This window comes from Nematolebias whitei, chromosome 8 (assembly GCF_014905685.2).
Source record: "Nematolebias whitei isolate Nwh7 chromosome 8, NemWhi1, whole genome shotgun sequence".
NCBI lineage: Eukaryota > Metazoa > Chordata > Actinopteri > Cyprinodontiformes > Rivulidae > Nematolebias > Nematolebias whitei.
The window spans coordinates 30,151,903-30,174,688 of record NC_056505.1 but is presented as its reverse complement, the minus strand read 5'-3'; the positions used below and the strand labels follow the sequence as shown (position 1 = coordinate 30,174,688).

General features: G+C 40.4%; 1 protein-coding gene across 3 annotated transcripts in view; it reads left to right on the top strand.

The window, feature by feature from the left end:
• The window catches only part of ncor2 (nuclear receptor corepressor 2), an 83,374-nt gene that overhangs the window by 407 nt on the left and 60,181 nt on the right, over positions 1-22,786 (top strand). For all 3 annotated transcript variants that reach the window (XM_037681175.1, XM_037681174.1, XM_037681173.1), the window contains exons 2-4: positions 1,275-1,390; positions 12,084-12,261; positions 19,903-20,085. In XM_037681175.1, the coding sequence (XP_037537103.1) occupies positions 1,275-1,390; positions 12,084-12,261; positions 19,903-20,085 (477 nt within the window). The remainder of the gene's footprint in view (positions 1-1,274; positions 1,391-12,083; positions 12,262-19,902; positions 20,086-22,786) is intronic.

Here is a 22,786-nt window from a genome sequence, read left to right as displayed (position 1 = left end):
TAAAGTTCATGTTGTTGCTGTGGAGTCACATTGAGGCTTTCCTCATCATTTCCACTGACTTCCCAATTATCAATATTACGTTCTTCTACACACCAGGGACAAAGCTGCCTGAGCTTTAAAGATGAGACGTATTTGCTGAACTAAAAGTGGTTTCAGTGACCCTCAGTGTTTGTTATGTTTACTTTGAGAATCTGGGGCTCATCCCTAGGAGCTCCACAGCTGCACCTGTTGTTAATCCTACCACTCCAACTTGTCATCACAGTCAAGACAAGATAAGGTTTGATGAACTGTGTCCTGGAGTCATAAATGAGCAGAGGTGAAAGTTTACATTAGTTGCATGTTCCCATTTTTCTGAGACACAAGTGGAGCTGAAAGCTGGAGAAAGATGACAAAAAAATAAATGACAAATGGGAACAGAAAATAACAATGTGGTTTCTATATTTTTTTTGTCCAAGAAGAAATTACAGTAGTCCCTCGTTTATTGCGGGGGATCTGTACCCAGAAGCCCCGCTATAAGTGAAAAATCGCGAAGTAGGAATAGTAGTACAAGTAGTAAGTAGTTGTTTATTTTAGTGTGTATGTATGTATGTATGTATGTATATATATATATATATATATATATATATATATATGTATATATATATATATGTATATATATATATATATATATATATATATATATGTTTCTAAACTCTAAACACTCTAAAAGAGCACAGCATGTCATTTCAGCTATGCACCTTCGGCTGCACTCTCGGCCACGCCCACTTCTCATAGTCAAAGTTTCTTTATTTGTCTTTCACCACATGTGATACATGTGGTGGAAGAAAATTGTGTACACAGGGTCCCAGTTACATCCAACAAAAAGTATAAATTGTAAAGAAAAACAGTAGAAAGATCTAAGATATGAACTAAGAAATACGCTAAACTAAGAATCCACTAAGCACTAATAGTACACAAAACAATACGCCCAACAACAGCAGCAACTTCTCCGCTCTGCGCGCCATCAGCTGTAGGAGGAAGCTTCTCCCACAGCTGTGGGCTGCACACAGGTGCTAAATCATTTAAAATAATTTATTTTAAATAAGAAAATTTCATGCCGATCGTGCGGCTCATCCATCATTCAGCCATTGTGTGTCATGTCCAATCTTATTTTGAAAAAACGCGATGGAGCGAATCTGCGAAAAATGAACTGCGAAGTAGTGAGGAACTACTGTATAACAGTTTATGTGATTCTGATGAGGTAAAATGAGCAGGGTTTTTTTTTTGTGTTGCAGGAAGTGGGACTGGTTGACTACCACTCCCATCATGTCAGGGACTACAGCCCTCACCTGACTCAACCCCATCGCCGTCGTCCGTCCTTACTTTCAGAGTTCCAGCCTGGGAATGAAAGGTAGGAGCTTTGTGCTCATGTTTTGCCTCAGTTAGTGAGAAGTGTGAATGCATGTCCATTATTTTAACAAGCACTGTGGCTCTACATACAGTACGTTTATATATATTTTTAACTTTAGCACTGTTGTGCTTTTGTTATGTTACCATTAGGGTTTACAGAGGATACAGTTCTTATATAGTTCCTATAGCCATATTTTTCCTATTACCACACTGTATGATGTTTAAGCGTTTTAATTAAAGTGATAGTTGGGGAATATTTGGTGAAAGGTGAGTATTTAATAATGGTGTAGTTGGAAATGGACCTGCTGTTGGTTAGGCTTTGTGGGGTGCTCCATTTTAATCAGTCAGTGGTTTGTTTTTGAGCTGCTGAGGGTCAAAGAATACCTAAGAAATGTTAATTCAGTATTTGTTTAGAGTTTCAGAGATTCTTTATTGTCATTCGCACCTCATGTGGTACATGTGGTGGAGCGAAATTATGTACACAGGGTCCCAGTTACATCCAACAATAAAATGTATAAGAAAAACAGTAATAACATCTAACATATGAACTAAGAAAAACATCAACTAAATATACACTAAGCACTCATAACATAAAAACATTGAACATCAGCACAAACATGAACATGAGTCTGTGAGCAGATGTGCACGCATGAACACATCAACATTGAAACAGATCAGCAGCAACATATGAATGAACCATAAATTGAAAATGAACCATAAATGAACCATAAACATAAATGAACCATAAATTGAGCAAAGCATTGTATGAATAATATTTTGTTTCTGGAGACTAAAGTCTTGTCTCCACCAGTGCATCAATTATATAAAGATACATTTTTTAGGATGAGACTTTATGGAAGTAAAGTACAGATTGCATGATGCAAGCTAAACAAGTCTCAACAATATGTTTTCTCTTCAGACTATTGTTATAGCAGATATTGCTGCATATGTTTAAACATGCCAGGAGTACAAAATATAGAGGTCTTGCTCAAAATGATTGTGCAGTATTTGTCACATTCACGGTGTGCCAGGTGTAGAGTAGTGGCTGCCTCACAGGATTGAATTATCTTGAGTTGTGGAATGCACAGGAGTTAAAACAGCCAACAGCAGATGGTAGAGTGACTCTGTAGCAATGTGGGGCTGTTGCGTGTTGCGTCTATTAAGTGTCAGTCAGTTAGGATTATTGTCTGCATTTTTATACACAGAGCTGTGCACTGGCCACGTTTAATGGTTGTTAGCCTAGCCCTCAGCATGTAAACTCTGGGTCATGGCTTGATACAGAAATAAACACGCCATACTTCAAATGCTGCCCACCAGCTCCTGATTTACTGACACACTTCATTCAACCGCTTGTGCTTTGGCAGTCTGTCAGAGATGACTCACACCATTTTTCTGCTGGACAGATGCCTCTTGTAACTTCTCCAGCAGAGCAGTCAATCTGCTTTTCTGTAGATAAAAGATAAGTCATATCAAAGATGAAGACAGCAAACAGTTAGCCTACGTTTCTTTGTGCAGACTGAAATAACACCCAAGCTTGCTGGCTGGCAGTCACTGAGGATGGGGAGTCTTTCAGTTCAATGTATCAGGCATGCACAATTCCTTTATAAGACTTGGTGTCCACACTGACGGCTGCATTCTGTGTTTTCATCGAGTCTCAATAGTGTAATTTTGGCCTTAGAGGTCTTTCAGTCTATGCTGATAAGCTTGTGTTTTCATGAGTTGCACCAAAACCTCTGCACTTCATGTCCCTTTTTGTAGCAACCTCAGGGTTGTTTTTGCAAAACTGTACATTTCTTCAAGGATTGCAGTATCAGTCTATTAGCAAGGCTCATCTTTACCTATTGTCTCCACTGAGGACAAAATAGAAATAATCAATTTTAAATGCTCTAAGTATCCTTTAGTTATAGATTGACCCACAGTAGTATCATTACTGCTGTGCTCCTGGTTTATATCATTCAGGCTATATTTGTTCTACCTCTTCGCATTTGTCTGAAATAATTTTCATTTTATAGCAGGCATTAGAAGACAGAAAAGCTATTTGATCATTTTTATTTCTTGCTGTGGGATCGTGTAAACACATTTGATACAATTGAAGGAAATTTATTTAGCTACAATTGTTAGCTTACTTTTTGTGAAGCATGTTCAACAAAAAAGTAATTTAGTAATTTAGTCCTTTTTTTGTTTTAGCAACACAAAACTTTTATTTACAAATGGCAGTTTCAGTTTTTTTTTTTTTACTTATGATGTAACCTTGTTTAATTATTTAGAAGTTAGGTCAATGATGAAACACCTAAACTCACTGAGGCTTTATTTATTATTCCCACTTCTGCCCAGGAACCACAATGCCTCATGCATGTCAAAATGAAGCTTATATCTGCAAAATAAACTTAATTTATACCAATATGCAGCATTTATGTCCATATACGGCTACATTTTTATGAACATTCCTTTCTGCTTCTGTTTTGGCCATTGGGTGATGTGGTTTTTGTGCACAAACATGGAAGAATAAAGATGAGGTTTTTGGAAGCCTACTATCCTTTTTTGTGTACTTGCTTACTTTCATTCATTCCAGCTGTAGTGAACTTAGCCAAGAGAAAAATCTGCCTGTCAACCATCCCCGTCTCATGCACAGCTGCTCCTTCAGGGAACAACAAGATTAGCCTCCACACAAGCACTGTTGTGCCTTCACAAAAACAGGCTGCTATTTGCACGCATGATCTCTGTTCTAGTTGGAATGAGGCTCAAGCCAGAAAGAATGTATTGGAGCTGTAGAGGGAAGTTGTGATCAGTTGCCCCCTTCACTCTCCCAACACAAACTTTGCCCCCACCTCCGCACATGTCTTTGTCTCATCCTCCAGACAAATCCTCCCCGGGGGCCAGATTATTCTGCACGCTCGCAGGCAAAGGGGGAAGATATGAGGGAATGAGAGTGAGGAAGAGAAGGGGGGTGGGCTTGAGCTTCATGATGTGATTATGTAAGTGACAAACCTCTGTGGAAATGAGGAAGTATTCTGCTGAATGAGTGGGAAATGAGTGAGGATGTGGAGTAATCACAGACCTTTTGTGTAGCAAATGTGTTCTACTTTTTCATTATTTTAATTGTTTAGGTACTATTCAGTGAAACTAACAGACACAGTCCATTTTGTCCTAACACACTGTTTTCTTTAAAGGTCTGATTTATGTTTTCTATATAAATGTATGTCTAGTTTGTGGATGGGCTTTGTTGTTAAACAAACTCCAGCACTTTACTAGACAAAGTTGAGCTCCATGCTATTTGCACACAGAGAAACCGCACACTACGCAACTGTGGGACTGGACCTGTAATTATGGTTGTGTTTTCCCTCTTCCTTTTTAAAAGCCACTTCCATTTTGACACAGGCAACAAAGTCACTGGCTTTCTGGCATCTGTTTCTAGGGCAGACCTGGAAAAATTATTCCCTGTAGGAAAAAAAAAAGAAAAAGAAAACCATTAACAAGTGGGTTAATAAAATTTTCCACATCAAAGCTTCTAGTGCAATAAACATTAGAAAGCTGTCTTTTTACAACATGGTAAGAGTCTGGTTGTTACTGCTCTGCTGAAGTTTGATGGTGGCTATTCTTCTTTAGAGTAGCCCCCCATCTTAAGTGTAATGAAAGTAACGAGTCTAATTTTAAAACTTGTATCGTAAATGCAGCAGATAATGACTTGATTCTATTACTTGGTGGAGAAGCCCTCTTGTGTAGATTTTTTAATGCTATGAAACTAATGTTAATAATACACAGATTAAAAAAGACAAACTCAGGCCCTATTTACACGGACATGATGGGGGGAAATGTAGGTTTTTTTCATATATTAATTAGAGGCAAAGATTTGCGTTGACTGCCCATGGACTCACCACCTGTGGGAGGGGTAAAAGGGGTCGAGTGCAATGTGGGATGGGTGGTGGCCGAGGGCGGGGACCCTGCCGGTCTGATCCTCGACTACAGAAGCTGGCTATTGGGACGTGGAATGTCACCTCACTGGTGGGGAAGGAGCCTGAGCTGGTGTGTGAGGTTGAGAGGTTCCGGCTAGAAATAGTCGGACTCAACTCTACGCATGGCTCTGGCTCTGGAACCAGTTTCCTTGAGAGGGGTTGGACACTCTTCCACTCTGGAGTTGCCCCTGGTGAGAGGCATTGAGCAGGAGTGGGCATACTTATTGCCCCCCATCTTGGTGCCTGTGTGTTGGGGTTCACCCCGGTGAATGAGAGGCTGGCCTCCCTCTGCCTGCATGTGGGAGGACGGGTTCTGACTGTCGTTTGTGCTTATGCACCAAACGTCACTTCAGATTATCCGCCCTTTTTGGAGTCCTTGGAGGGGGTACTGGAAAGTGCACCTCCTGGAGACTCCCTTGTTCTGCTGGGGGACTTCAGTGCTCACGTGGGCAATGACAGTGAGACCTGGAGGGGTGTGGTTGGGAGGAATGACCCCCCTGATCTGAACCCGAGTGGTGTTCTGTTGTTGGACTTCTGTGCTCGTCATGGATTGTCCATAACAAACACCATGTTCAAGCATAAGGGTGTCCATATGTGCTCTTGGCACCAGGACACCCTAGGCTGCAGTTCGATGATCGACTTTGTCATCGTCTCATCTGATCTGCGGCCACATGTCTTGGCCACTCGGGTGAAGAGAGGGGCGGAGCTGTCCACTGATCACTACCTGGTGGTGAGTTGGCTCCGATGGTGGGGGAGGATGCCGGTCAGACCTGGCAGACCCAAACGTATTGTGAGGGTTTGCTGGGAACGTCTGGCAGAGTCTACTGTGAGACGGAGCTTTAACTCCCACCTCCAGGAGAACTTTGAACATGTTCCGGGGGAGGTGGGGGACATGAGTCCAAGTGGGCCATGTTCCGTGCCTCTATTGTCGAGGCAGTTTACCGGAGCTGCGGCCGTAAGGTTGTCGGTGCCTGTCGCTGTGGCAACCCTCAAACCCGATTGTGGACACCGTCGGTGAGGGATGCTGTCAGGCTGAAGAAGGAGTCCTATCGGGCCTTTTTGGCCTGTGGGACCCCAGAATCAGCTGATGGGTACCGGCAGTCCAAGTGACATGCGGCTCGGGTGGTCGCTGAAGCAAAAACTCAGGCATGGGAGGAGTTCGGAGAGGCCATGGAGAATGACTTCCGCACGGCTTCAAGGCCATTCTGGTCCACCATCCGGCGTCTCAGGGGGGGAAAGCGGTATACCACCAACCCTGTGTATAGTGGGGGTGGTGTGCTACTGACCTCTACTCGGGATGTCGTGGGTCGGTGGGCAGAATACTTTGAAGACCTCCTCAATCCCACCGACACATCTTCCACTGAGGAAGCGGAGCCTAGGGACTCTGGGTCGGGCCCTCCAATCTCTGGTGCTGAGGTCACCGAGATGGTTAAAAAGCTCCTCGGTGGCAGTGCCCCAGGGCTGGATGAGATTCGCTCGGTTCCTTAAGGCTATTGATGTAGAAGGGTTGTGTTGGCTTACGCGACTCTGCAATATTGTGTGGACATTGGGGGAAGTTCCCCTGGATTGGCAGACCGGGGTGGTGGTTCCCCTATTCAAAAAGGGGGACCGCAAAGTGTGTTCCAACTACAGGGGGATCACGCTCTTAAGCCTCCCTGGGAAGGTCTATTCGGGGGTTCTGGAGAGGAGGGTCCATCGGATAGTCGAACCTCGGATTCAGAAGGAGCAGTGCGGTTTTCGTCCTGGTCGTGAAACACTGGACCAGCTCTACACTCTCAGTAGGGTCCTGGAGGGTGCGTTGGAGTTTGCCCAACTGGTCTACATGTGCTTTGTGGACTTGGAGTAGGCGTTCAACCGCGTCCCTCGGGGAACCCTGTGGGAGGTACTCTGGGACTATGGGATACCGGGCCCTTTGATACGGGCTGTTAGGTCCCTGTATGACCGGTGTCAGAGCCTGGTTCGCATTGCCAGCAGTAAGTCGGGCTTATTCCCGGTGAGAGTTGGACTCCGCCAAGGTTGCCCTTTGTCACAGATTCTGTTCATAACTTTTATGGACAGAATTTCTAGGCGCAGCCAAGGTGTTGAGGGCATCCGTTTTGGTGGCCTTAGGATTGCTTCTCTGCTTTTTGCAGATGATGTGGTCCTGTTGGCTTCATTAGATCGTGATGTACAACTTTCGCTGGAACGGTTCGCAGCCAAGTGCGACACGGCCGGGATGAGGATCAGTTCCTCCAAATCCGAAGCCATGGTCTTGAGCTGGAAAAGGGTAGAGTGCCCTCTCCGGCTCGGGGAGGAGGTCCTGTCCCAAGTGGAGGAGTTCAAGTATATTGGGGTCTTGTTCACGAATGAAGGAAAAATGGAACGTGAGATCGATAGGCGGATAGGTGCAGCGTCTGCAGTGAAGCGGGCGCTGTACAGGTCTGTCGTGGTGAAGAGAGAACTGAGTCAAAAGGTGAAGCTCTCAATTTACCGATCAATCTATGTTCCTACCCTCATCTATGGTCATGAGCTTTGGGTTGGAACCGAAAGAACGAGATCTCTGATACAAGCGGCCGAAATGAGTTTTCTCCGCCGGGTGTCTGGGCTCTCCCTTAGAGATAGGGTGAGAAGCTTGATCATCCGGGAGGGACTCAGAGTGGAGCCACTGCTTCTCCACGTCGAGCGGAGCCAGTTGAGGTTGCTCGGGCATCTGTTTAGGATGCCTCCTGGACGCCTCCCTGGTGAGGTGTTCGGACACGTACCACCAAGAGGAGACCCAGAGGAAGACACAGGACACGCTGGAGGGACTATGTTTCACGGCTGGCCTGGGAACGCCTCGGGATTCCCCCGGAGGAGCTGGACTAAGTGGCTGGAGAGAGGGAAGTCTGGGCCTCCCTACTTGGACTGCTACCCCCGCGACCCGACCCCGGATTAGCGGAAGAAAATGGATGGATGGATTTGCGTTGACACGGTTGGATTTTGTGTTTACATGCATCCGGAGGAATCCCCCCCGCCCTCCCGAATCCGCTGTAGTTACCATGCCAGGTCATTAGTTGGCGCTGTGAATGTTGTACCTTTACCTAATGCGGATGTGTGCGGTCTCGGCACGCTCCTTTGCTGTGAGCTAAAAGATCAGCTAACAACAACGTAACAACAAGTTAAAGCTGGATTTTGGCTGGATTGTGGATAAGAGTTGACATATTTGACGCCAATCGGGACTGCTTCGTCTAACAGCTCCACATCGGTCGCTGAGTTGACCAGAACAGAGTCGACGATGTTGGACTTTACTCCGTGATAATCAGTAGCTGATTTACAGCAGGTAAATCAACGTTCTTAATAATGTTAGCTTGTGTTTACTTCGGTTACAAAACAACCGAGTTTTTATTTTTTTCCTGAAAGAAGAAGCTGTCCGCCCACCAGGCGGACCAGTTCTGAATGAGGCTCGGCCCAGGTGCAGTGCAGGAGGACGTCGAAGACAGAGGTGTTGGATGAACTATTTATTTAAAATTCTCCTAATTTATTTTATTCAATCCATTCAATGTTTTAAGTTGCATTAATCAAAGGAGTGACTTCCTGATCGAGCCAGATTGACAACATGGGACATCCAGGATGAAAACAAGAGTCCAGTTCATTAATGCAGTTTACAGTTAACGTGTTTTTTTTTGTGTGTTCAGTTTAATTATCAGTGTTTGTGTGACATACATTTTGTGGTGTTGAATAAATAAATAAAATTAAAATTAAACCTGATGTCTTCATTTTCGACTTTAATAACACTCAATATATTTAGCATCATTGTAATCACATAATTTGAATTACGTAATGCCCTGATAGATTAATTTAGCTCAGAGAGCTTCATTATATATTTCAAACTTAAGATAAATATTGTTTATTATTATTAAACTTATTATTTAGCACATTTAGATGTTATAGTGCAGCGCGACATGTGCCTCGTTCTATAAACAGTGATATTAGAACTGGATCAGATTGTGTCTCTTCCAACACAGATGTCGGTCACAGCACCTGGAATCTGATGTAGATTAACTACGAGATTAAAAATATATTCCATCAGTTGTAGTTCAGAAAGCACTGTGTCCACCGCCATGTTGATAGAAATATAGCATCTGTCCGCGCGTGCGTGTGCACATTTGGTTTAACATAAAGCCTCAGCGGGAGATGTTTACATTATCAGCAGGGTGTCAGTGAAAAACCTCCACTCTGGAAGGTGGGTTCAGAAACCTCCGGATTCAAAGAGGGGGGCCACTGGTGTCGTGTAAATGAACAGCAGAACCGCAGAGAGAAAGAAAGCTGCGGATTCACTCAAAATACACGCTGTATAAACGGCCCCTCAGTTATATCTCCCAGTCTTTTGTGTCAGTGACAACAAAAGTAACTTGAACAAAAAGCAGATACAATAAGTATAAGATAAAAAGCTACTTATTGCATGGAGTCAGTTTAATTTTGCTAATTGTTTTGTTTTGTTTTTTGTTCTAAATCTATGTATATCAGTTTCAATGTAGTTTGGTGTGTTACTATGAACCAGTTTATCTGTGTGCATTGAATAATATAGTTTATATAGTCTATCATTTTAGTGTCTGCTAATAGGGCAGAATATACTCCCAACAAATATGGCCGTCAGCAGTGCACTGGTGTCTCCTCATATCTCCAGGCTGCTTTTTGTCGGCTGAGTGTATTGAGACTTTTAGTGTTGTAGTTGAAAAGGCTTACAAGGTAAAATTCTGTTTACTGCTTTTTTCAGATTCTGTTAAGGTCTATTGTCCACTTTAAACTAAGATACACATACTGGTTAATTTCCTCCTTAAATCTTGTTAAATCTTGATGTATGTAGATATTGATGGTACTGAAATAAAAAGTGACATCGAATTTAAAGTGATCATCAAAACCGAAAACAATTTGTCTTTATCCACCTTATTCCTAGCCCCCATGTTGCCTTGTGCAAATTATGGGTTTGACTTACGACGCAGACCAGAACCAACAGTTGTTTATGTGCGAACAGTATAAGCTAATGTAGTTTCTCCAAGCATTGTGGATTTAATTTAAACATGTAGGAACACCAGCTGTCAGAGCTCAAACAGGACAGTATAATCATACCGCTGCCTGTTGTGGACGAGAGATGGAGGACGAGCTGAAGAAGTGGCTGCAGATTACATCTACTAGCATATTTAACTACTTCATTGACTCGGTTGTTTCTGATGGTGAAGCAATGAACAACCTGAAAAGCTCTGAGGTGTATCGGCATCTACACAGTAATAAGGTCGGTGACGTTTTGTTAAGAGGTGGGACACATTCTTATTTACCTTCAAGCAGACATAGAGCCCAGCCAAAGCCTCAAAGTCCTCCGTCACTGAGCTTGGGTTAATTGCAAAGAAAATCATAATACAGAAGACAAACAAATACTATAATGCTGTGCCCTTCATACACTTGAAATTATACCTGATATTCTCGTCACACTGTTTTCAATCCAAGGATCCGGCGTCTCTTCTCCCGTGATTTATTGTAGTCCAGCCACAAAGTAGGATGCAGGTTTTCCTCCCTCGGCTATTTGTCAACAAGTTGAAATGAGCACAGTGCTCTTCAGGTTCAGATTTTTTAGCCACATTCTTCTTATTTCCTCATCTGTAGGTAGGTGATGAAAACTGTACCCCTTTTCACAGGATCACGCTGTTTGTTTTGGGTCCATGTTCAAAACACTGTTGTTGTAGCCTCTGATTTAGTTTGGTCTGGTTGTTCGTGCAGCTGCGAACACAACAGGTACCTGAACTCCACTAGAGTTACATTCAAGTCCAAAAATTCTAATCCGACCCGGCCCCAGCCCACAGTCATAATTTCTGAACCCCACCCGACCCGACGAATTAACAGTAATTACAGGTTCAAACCCAGAAACCCCGCCGACATTTTAAATTAGTTATTAACGGTCGGGGACGCGCAGCTGAATAAAAGTGTCAGAAGATTTGGAGCTGAGAGGATGTTTGTCCTTTCATGGCCATAAAAAAGCATTTAAACCCTGTTTCTGACTGCATTCTTCTGAATTACTGATACACGTGGACAGCTCTGACACACACGTCTGCTATGGGATCCCACCTGTTTGGGTCTTCAGCCACGCGCGCCTGCTGAGTTGAGCGGCAGAGTGAACATCTATTTGGGCCATGGATCACTTCCTGGTATTACAGTCCCATCTGAAGCTTAACTGAACTTTTTACCTCTTTCAAGGCCGATCAGCTTGCTGTGAAATGGCCGTGTGCAGCTGGTGGAAGTATGGCAGGCCATGCTATCATATAATTGGATTGTGGCTGATCCTGACCTAATTAAAAGCCTGAGACCGGCCCGCCCCGCCCATTAATCACATTATAACGACCTAGCCCAGCCCTAATTCGGGTCGGTCCAGGCCGGGTTTCGGGTTCTGGTTAGAAATGACAGCTCTAAATTCCACAAGGCTATTTTAGTAAACTTTATGGTTGTTAAATAAATGTGAATAAAACAAATATAGCATTTTATCTGATAAACAATGCAAATTACTTTCAAATAAACCGTGGTCTGTGCTTCACTACCATAGTTAACCAATGCTTACTGCTACTTCCTGTGTCTGACAGGAAGTTGTACCATAATTATTTATACAGTAGAGGCCCCCAGGAATAAGGTGGAAAAGACATATTGTTAAATGCTCTTTATTAACGCTACACAAGCTTTTCATTTGCATTTAATACTCTTCTGTTACAATTGTTTTTTTTTTTTTCACCTTCTCAGAGGACAAGAGCAGCACCTCCGCTATGAGCATATCTACCTGCCAGAGCTCCCTGGCCAATCAGAGATGGACTATACAGAGATCAAGCGCCCTCGTTTAGAGATGGGACCAGAGTCTCTGGTGAGGCCTTCATCCCACCGGCAGTCATTATCTTTGGGAGTGGCAGAGGATATGACAAAGGTCAGTATTGTATTAAGTATGGGGCATCTTATCTACAGTCAGAGTTTGTACAGTTAAGTGTTTGTTTCTTACAATAAGACTGCAATCAGATGAATTATTTATTGACCTTCCAGTGAATAACAGTCAAACAACACTGTAAATTTGTAGTACAAGCTGGATTTGGTCACATTTTGAAAACAGAGAACCATCTGTTCTGCATTGATTTGAAGTTGCTGCTTAACGAGAGTAAGACATTATTTTTGGAAACTGTTGGATTTACAAGAACATTCTTAGAAATATTATTCATAATTTTTTAAACGTTATTAATAATTTGGAAACTAGTTCTTTCCCCCAGAAATAATATATACTACTTAAATTTTGTAATGTGTTGTTCTTTGGCTTATTCTTCTAGCTTCTTTAAGAATCCTAATGGATTTTATTAGTCACACCACAGCAGGGGTTGTAGAAGAGGATTCTACTATAAAGTTAAGCCGGATCTCTGTGAGCAGGCGGGAGAGAAGTAAGGGAGTTGTGAAACATCAATTAATAATAGAGCTGACCTAGATTTCAAAAGGGTAAAACTGCAGATCAAAATGACTCAGAAGAAGCGTAGATCTGCTGTTTATGTGGTGTTCCTAACATAACAGAGCTCCTCTAACTGCCAGTGGACACTAACAGCCAAAGAATAGCTAATAGATACTCTTAACAACAGAGGTAAATAGAAAAAAATGTCATAAGCTAGCAAAATATTGAGGAATGCCACTGCCACCGCCCTTAAAACAGCAAAGCTAGAAAATTATGACATGAGTAAAGTCAAATCCATTCGCTTCATGGACCAAGAGCTCCATATGAGACTGTGTTCTTTACTGAAGGTAAGATGCAACATAAAGTGTGTCAAAGGGCAAGTGTAGAGAGGCACTGTTAATATGGAAAAAGGAAGGGGAGGACATGGAAACCAATGGCTTACAGGAAAAAAGGGAGTGAGTCTGTAGTATCAGACAAAAGTGATGCCTGTAGCATGACTCATAGGAGCTGGGAAACAGACGGCCGAAAGCAGCAGATCTGTGACAGTACAGTCAACTGAATGTGTAGGCTGGGGTAAACCTGTACAGAATACATTTTGAACCCAATTAAATACTTGGTACCTTTTTTAAATGATGTACAAAAATTTCACCTTTTTTTTTTTTTTTACTCAAACAAGATCTGATCAGTCTATTTTCAAAACCCAGATTCTGCTCAGGCCTGTTGAACCAAAAGTTTAAACTTTAAATTTAAACTTCATCTGCTAAAAGGTTAAACTTGAGAAAGTTCCCCTTAATAAATTGCTGAACCCCCCCCCCCCCCCCCCAAAAAAAAAAAAAACCCCCCCGATTATTATTTATTTATTTTTCTTCTGTCTTTTGGCTGCTCCCTTCTTCAGGGGTCGCCACAGCGAACTTAGTCACACAAAGACTTGGCAATTATTTTTACGCCAGATGCCCTTCCTGATGCAACCACAGACCACTGTGTGGAGCAGAGAGCTGCTATCTAGGGTGCCCGGGGGAGCAGATGGTGGGGGTTAAGAGCCTTGCTCAAGGGCCCAGAGTGGGGCAAATGAGGGTGGAAGTAGGCCTGGGTGTTCCACCTTTCCCACCCATATTTTGATGTTGTCTGTACCGGGGGTTGAACCGGCAATCTTCCGATCACAGGCCCACCTTCTCTAACTTGTGCGCCACCACTCCCTTCCCCAGATTATTAAATATTTATCCCATTGTACTGTTAAGCGTAACTCTTATTTATAAAAAAATTTGGTCAAAGAGGTTTTGTCAAACAAGAAATCAAAACATTTCCAAGTAAAGCAACATTACCATGCCAGTTAGCAATCAGTTTGCTGCAGGAAGTTAATTTAATTCCTTCTATTACTCCTATTACCTTGCAGCAATGTAATTTATGTAAATCTAAAATCTTAACAAAATGGAATTTTGTATAATTCCAGCTGAAGTTAACTGGTTATTTTAAATTGTATTATTTTTTGTTGTTTGTTTACCTCAGTTGAGAAATAATCTGTTTAACAAGGTATCTCACGTTTCAGTTAAAGTCCGTTCTCTTATGTAGTTCAGAGTGAGCACCAGGCTGGTTGGGTGATAACCATGTTTTGGTGCTTTGCATGATTTCCTAAAAATACATATCTCATCATACAGTGTCATTGTCTGTTTAGAGTTACTTGTCATGGTGTTTTATTAGCTCATGTAATTTAGGTCATTTTAAAGATCTTTTGCAATAGATTTGTTTTACCTTCAGTTCTTAGAAATATTACACACATTTCTTACCATTGCATTTTATTATATTCAGTGAACAACTTGCGAGTTACCTTACAATCTATAGCCTCCTCGTGATAGGTGCTGTGCTATCATCAAAGGTTCTGATGTTAATAAATGTAAAGTGACTTGTTCTTATTTTGATTAGACTGACGTGATTCACATGAAATTTGTCATTCGACACTTGTAAAGTATTCATTAAATTATAAATGAACAATTTAATGGTAGAAAGTAATTGTGTGTTTTTTAAGGTAAAAGAAAATGTGATGTCAACATAGTTGAGCTACACTTATTCCAGTTCCTCTTTTAAACAGTAGGCATTGCAATGAAAAATAATATTGCTACACAGCAGTAAAGCCACCAGGAGGAACACACTTTGACCCAAGAAGAACATTGTTCACGCAAAACAAAACTATCTACTGGTACTTCTTAGTGCTGCTGTTCACTACGGCATTAACACAAGGCATAATCTTTTTAGCAAAGTTTTCAGTGAAAGTATTCAAAGCATTATCATATTTGTTTTTATGCAGTATAGCCTGTAATGGAATATTTTTCATTACTCCTTTACACTACTGCACAACATTTTCACAGTTTCTAACTGCTAACACAGTATTCCCAAACAGTTAGCTTTTTGCTTCATGCATCTGGCCAGTTACAAGACCTCAGGTGTTGATTTTACCTCAATTAAATTTATTGATTTTTTTCTCACTTTTAGGTTAGGTAAGTTTTTTTTTTTCCCACTTGTTTTTTTATTTTTTTTTTAATCCACCACATACTTGCTAGGGAACTTGCTGAAATCAATACAGTCTGTTGCAACAGTTTTATTAAAGACAGATTCTAGGAGGTAATGTTTGGAAATGTAAATGTTACAACCTATTTAAAATAATTAAATGTACTTGTTCTTCTTTACAAAAGTAAACTATTATTTTCACAAACTATTGAAATTATTTCTACACAGAAAGTTTAGAATAGCAGCAGTGTCTAAAGGAGACGTTTACTCAGAGTAAAGTATTGTTTGTATTATGGAAAGATTCTAGGATTAACATAGTGTTTCATGCAAAATGGACAAAATACAATTTGAGTTTAGCTAATCCTACATGATTATTGTGCTCATTAAACCAAAGTTGTTTTATACAGGGATGCACGATATTATCGGCATAGTATCGGTATTGGCCAGTATCGGCCGGTATTGGCGATAAAGTTAAATATCGGACAACGGCCATTCCATCAAAATAACTCACCAATATAAAAGGTGCTCTTTATATATATATATATATATATATATATATATATATATATATATATATTAGGAATGCGCGATATAAACGGTACACGGTAGAAACAATAGAAATTTAGCCTACGATAGAGATCTGTCTTCTACCGGCTAACCGCAGTAATGCTGTCTGATGTAAAATCAGAGTTGTCAGTTTAATCGTTACTTTTTTTAGTTGAAAACTGTGCGCAAGTGGCCTTAAAGTCTTTTCTTCAAGAGCTAAGTAGCGAAGCTACAAGCTAACTACAGCCGGATTGCCGTAGAGTTGCCGTATTCGGACGCATGCACAAAACGCTGTCTTCCGTCAAAAGTTGTTTTTTTTTTCCATCGAAAGTTAAAGTAAGCGTTGGTCAGCTTTAAAGAAACATGCTCTCTGATCTGTGAAAAGAACGCTGTGTTGTGTGTTGTTTACTGCGAAACCCTTTGGTCAAAGCCACAGACTCATTTTGTGTCAGCTCTCCGTTAAAGCAGAAGGAGACGCCAACTAGAGGGTTGGAGGTGAAGTGTTTCAGTGTAAAATGCTGCTCTGTTGCTGTTCATTTCTGAAGTGAGAAGACTGGAAACTGTTAAGAGTTAACAACATATTCTTTTGTTTAAAACATATGGCTAAAACTACATTTGATATATTTTGCACTGTTTTGCACTACAAGAAAGAAGCCTAATACTTGATTTGTTTATTATTTAAAAACTCTCTGGACCTAGTAGTGGAATTTTCTTTGTTCAAAATATATGATGGCAAAAGGACATCCTATGCTTTTTTTTTTTTAGCAAGTTTTATACCAAAAACATATTGTGATACATATCGTTATCGCCACCCTTCACAATACATATCGTGATATGAATTTTATGCCATATTGCACATTCCTATTCCTATATATATATATATATATATATATATATATATATATATATACATATGTACAAAAGGTGCTGTTTTTGTATGACTGTTCGAGTGTTGTCATTGTGTTAGAGAGAGTAAATGTCATGAATAAATTTGACATTAAACATAATTCAATTTAAAGTGTTTCATCATTTTCAGCCCCGTTTTTGGCATCTGTATTTGGTATCAGGCCAAACTGACAAAGACCATGCAGAATAATGTAGTATTTTAATTCCACAGCAGAGAAAGCTATGTAGTCTCTGTAAGTAGGTCTAGGAAAAAATATCGGCATTCTTATTGGTTTTCGGCCAATTAAGTTTTAACATATTTGCTTATCGGAAATCAGCCAAAAATCCAATATTGTGCATCCCTAGTTTTATTTAATGTACCACATAGTCTTTTGCATCATGATGAATTCCAAGGCTGTAACAATGTTAATTTTGATAAAATAGGACAAACCTTAGTCTATCTTTAGTTGATTTCGTTTGAAGAGTCCCATCTAAAATCTCTGGTTTGATTAGAGCTTTTTTAATATTACCTTTTGTCAGCATTGAAGTTTTGTTTTGAAATTAGTTTCTTTCAAATAGTTAGATTTATCTTTGTTGATGATGCTTCAGCCAACTCTGTTTCTGTGTATAATTAATTGGTTTGGTGCATTCTTCCTAATAATTAGTTTGATGTCCAAATTTAAAATTAAATTAGCATGAAGAAACAAAATAACTTTTTTTAAATTTTTTTTTTAGAGATTGCTCTCTAGAAATAATGCAGCTGTGAAGCCAAAACTTTAAACAAAATTAGGTGCAGACAACAAGTGTTCAAAGTATCCTGATGCATGCTCAATAATCCAGGTAGAAAAATCTAAAAAAGTTAAATCTGGTCCTCTGGACATTCAAAAAAACCCAAAACAAAGCAAATCAACAAAAAAATGTAGAAACGTTTCGTCTCTCATCCGAGAGACTTCCTCAGTCTGAGGAGCTGTATTCAGCTCAGTCTCTTAAATAGCACCTTCTCAGAGTGGATCAACCAGTTTTGCTTCTGACAACCAAAACCAGCTGATCACGGATGTGATCAACTGGTTGATCCACTCTGAGACGGTGCTATTTAAGAGACTGAGCTGAATACAGCTCCTCAGACTGAGGAAGTCTCTCGGATGAGAGACGAAACGTTTCTACATTTTTTTGTTGATTTGCTTTGTTTCGTTTTTTTTGAATGTCCAGAGGACCAGATTTAACTTTTTTAGAAGTGTTCAAAGTGTTTTAAACGTTTGTGGGAACAAGTCAGCTGTTGGGTACATCTGACTGATCTTATGACCCATGTACACAGTGTCTCAAGCGTCATAATAGTCAAGGAACGAAGATCAGAAGACCGTGTAGAAAACAAGACTAGCAAGATTGTGGTATCAAGAAGACATGTTTCTGTATTGTGGATCATTTTAACTATAATTTTTTTCTTCTGGTAAAAACTGAGGAATTCTGCAGCCAAACTATATGATTTTAGTTCATATATGAATAACAAAACATTAATAAATTATCCCCCCCAGACATTGCACATTTGCCAAACTAAGGCAAGAAGGGATGCACTTAGGGAAGTCAAAATAGACCATGTCAAAACATCCTAGAAGCATCTTTCCTATATATATATTTTATGTTGATATTTTTTGTGAGTCACTGGTTTTGGCAGCCTTAGGCTGCTTCATCTAGGACAGCCCCTTGATATCCTCCAGCACTGACATTTTCAATCACAGCACATCTACAAGGCTGTAATGCTGCCTGCCTAGTCCAGATTAGCCCACTTACATAACCTTCATTTCAGACATTTAAAAATAACGCAGAACAAAGCCCAAGCTAGAACACACACTCACACAGTTATATATGGAGGTTTGGCTCTAGAATGGTTCTGTATGTTCAAAACATAATGTAGGAATAATGACATATCCATAATCAGAAACAAAAGAATTCAAGTGTCTATCACATACATTGTTACATTTGCTTGAGATTTTGAAGAAGTAATTTCTTTATTACTCTGACGTTCAGACCTGCTTTTACATCTGGAGTTAACAGCACTCAGTGTAATCTCTAATGGATGCTGGTGCCATTTGTAAACCACTCTGACACTAGTAGACATTATTTTGGTGTCAACGGAGATCAGATGACATAAGAGATTAGATGGAAACACCAAATGTGTCAGCAATAAACTTCAAGTATAAAAAGGTAAACACAAATATTTCCACATTATCTTTTCACAAGCAGCACGGTGGCTCAGTTGGTAGAGCTGCTGCCTCATCGAGAAGGTTGCTAGATCGAATCCCGACCAGAGACCTTTCTGGGTGGAGGTTGCATGTTCTCTCCGTGCATGCGTGGGTTTTCTCTGGGTACTCCAGTTTCCCCCCCACAGACCAAAAACATGCATGTTAGGCTGATTGGTAACTCTAAATTGTCTCTAGGTGTGAGTGAGAGAGTGAATGGCTGTTGGTCTCGTTTGTCTCTATGTGTCCCTGTGATGGACTGGAGACCTGTCCAGGGTGTCCCCTGCCTCGCACATTTACTGCTGGATATGGGCACCAGTGACCCCTGTGACCTGGAAAGGAAGAAGCGGGTAAAGATAATGGATGGATGGATTGCACAATAGAAGAGTTTCAACAAACACAATTTACTCGATGATGTGGTGACATGTTGATGTCCTGAAATTATTTCTTCACATGTAGTAAATTCTCTTGGGTTTTTGTATCATATATATTTTTTTATGTAAATCTGTTAAGTAGAGCAGATTCCAGTGATATTGTGTGCAAGCTCTCAAAGCATGCTGTGACCTTGTAGCCATTATTGTGGTCTAGTGACACAAAGGCATTGCAATAGTTGTCATTATCCAGAGGAATTCATCACTACATGCTACCTTCTGATACGAGATGAAAAAGCTGTTTGAGAATTTTGTTTATTTCTGGAATAACTTACACATTATAATCACATGTAGACGAGGATGCTGTCATCAAGCCAGGAGAAATAGAAAGCAGTAAGTGTATTCTTCCCAGATATCAAAAGACTGTGCTGCCATGTATAGTCATTTTAACAAACAGACTTATTTACTTTTTTGGACGGTTTATGCTTCAGATTCCTCTTCATTTTTCAACGTCTGTCCTTCTACTTTAAAATGAATTATTAAGTTAAAATATTTGATTTTGCTAAGTCTCTTTTGTCTCTGTTGTGTTTCTGCAGGAGCGTGGAAGTGCCATTGGGAAGCTGGAGCCCATCTCTCCTGTGAGTCCGGTCCAGATGGACACCGATTTGGATTTGGTTCCAGCTGGCTTCTCCAAAGAGGAGCTGGTTCAGAATATGGAACGTGTTGACAGGGAGATCAGTATGGTGGAGCAGCAGATCTCCAAACTTCGCAAAAAACAGGTTTGTACTTATTATGAATTGATCAGTCGTAATCAAAGAAAAGAACCCAATTTTAAATGGTTATGAATGAATATAAACCTGCCACACAACTCAACTTTTTGTCTTTTTATTTTGTCAAATGAAAAATTTTACTTGAGCAGAAAATTGTCCCTTATGTGCGTTTTACACACACTTTGACCAGGTTTAGGAAAGGAATATGATTATGTTCATGTTTGGTGATGTCTGTATAGGGATCTTTGTAGAGTGTTGTTTTTTTTTGTGTGTGTTTATTTGCTTATTTGTTTGTTTCAATTCAATCCAGTTCAGTTTATTTATATATCGCCAAGTCAAGTTGTCTCAGGGCACTGTGCAAAAACATCCACATACATTTAAACAAAAGCCAATTAGTAAAAGTTATCTAAGGAAACTAGCAGACTGTTCAGTCGTCACTTTGCCACAGTCTCCCATCCTGAGCAAGCACAAAGGCAACAGTGGAAAGGAAAAACTCCCTTTTAACAGGAAGAAACCTCCAGCAGAACCAGGCTCAGGACAAGTGACCATCTGCTTTGACCAGCTGGTTGAGAGGACAGGAAGGAGAGACAAACAAACACAGAATGGCAGGTCCAGGTGTATTTTCTATAGGAAGAAAGACAAATAATCCACAGGTTAAGGATGTAAACAATGACAAATACAAACAGGTCGAAGTAAAGACAGCAGCAGAGTGAGGAAATGTTGTCCATTTGTCCTCCAGCAGTCTAAGCTTATAACAGCATAACTAAAGAATAACTCAGGAAACCCAAGCTTACCTAACTATAGGATTGATCAAAAAGGCAAGACTTGAGCCTAATCTTAAAACTGGACAATGCATCAGCCTCACAGACAGAAACTGGAAGTTGGTTCCACAAGAGAGGAGCCTGAAAACCATTCTGCCATCCCCATTCTGCTTTTGGAAACTCTAGGAACCACAAGTAAACTTGCAGTCTGAGAGTGAAGTTCTCTGTTGGGAAAGTCTGGAACAGTGTGGATTTATTTATTTATTTTTTTCTTAATTATGTTGTTTATTCAGTGTGGCTTTCCCTGGCAGGCATAAGTTGGCATCAGATCAAAGAACACCTTAAATAGACTGTTGCTTCCTTAAAATCTCTGCATTCATGTTTGTAGCTATTTGCTGTTCAGTGTCCAGCGATGATGTGCATTTTCTCTTTCGGGGTTCTGCATCCTTTTTTTCCCTCCAGACATCAGCCTTTTTTTTTAGTAGAAAAGTCAGTTAAAAATATATGAGGCTATAAATAACAGCTTCCCCAAGGGAGCAGAATTATGGTGGAGGATTGTTACTGCAAAACCAGCCGTCTCCCTGCCAGCTCGGCCACAGCTGACTGCATACCATGTTTAGTGAAGGAATTGTGTGGACAAGGTTGCTGTTATCGATGCAAAATACTTGCTCATCAATTTACTGCCTATTACACTGTTTATCAAAACATCAAATACATCAAAAGTTGAAAGTTCAGATATAGATGAATCTCTGTAATATTTAAATTTCCTCTTTTAAAAATCTATGTCTAATCCTTGATGTGTTTGTAAGGTGCCATTTTTAGACATATGAGCCAACTACCATCAAAGCAATGGTTGATAATTCTTTAAATGTACAGAACACCCCTTACGGTCTAAGACATTTGAAGTCAAGACAGCTTTTATGTTCTAAGTAGATTATTAAAAGGAGCCATCCTGAAAACCTGCAAGATGGGACTTTACAACTAATTTGTGTGCACTTAAAGAAGAAGAGAAATGAGGAAAAAAGCAAACCCTGGGGAAAACGTTGCACAAGCTGTGGGGAGAATAGACAAAACAAAGCTGAGCAAGGAGCCGCATAATTCAGATAAGTAACTGCATCGTGCTCTCAGGCAACTGTCTGCAGAGTGGCTGTGAGCTGCAGCTCCAGTGACTGGTGCTTTTATTATTGTTGAAAGCACTAAAAAACAAGATGTTTGCTGTTCTGATACTTAACAATTAAAGATGATCTCGTCAAAGTTATGTGCCTGCGTTGTTTTGTGTGGCGCCTCTTGTTAGTTCCACGGTTAGCTGTGGGATTGGAAGTATAATAAATGAATATCACCACAAATTAAAGGCAGGCGGTAACAACAATCTTTGCAAGACAAACTTTATACATTAAATATTAAAAATATATCTGTCTTCACAAAATAAAATGGTCACAAAGAAGCCCTGCATGTAAAGGTCTGATTAAAGTTAAACAAGGATTTTGATCACAAATTTAAGGCTGTGAGAACTGTGCACACTCTGAATCAGAATAAGCTTTATTATCATTGCACCGAGATACAACGAGAACATGTACGTACAGTCGTCCGAAAGATGGGCAGAGTGCACGAAGCTGCTAACAAAGCTGCTACTGTAAAAGCGCAGCCCTCTTATTCTTGTTCAGAATAATATTTTTGCTTAGATGAGAAAAGGGAAGAAAAACACGAGGAGAGTCTGTATTAAAAAAAGATCTCTCACATCTTGTCCTAGACAAGGCACAATTTGAGGCATCAAAAAAACTGGCTGTGAATATCTTTTTTTATGCTGATGTTTTGTACAAAGATGGAATTATATTACAGTAGCCCCTCGCTACTTTGCAGTTCGTTTATTGCGAACTCGCTCTATCGTGGTTTTTCAAAATAAGATTGGACATGTCACATGACACACAATTGGCTTATTGATGGATGGG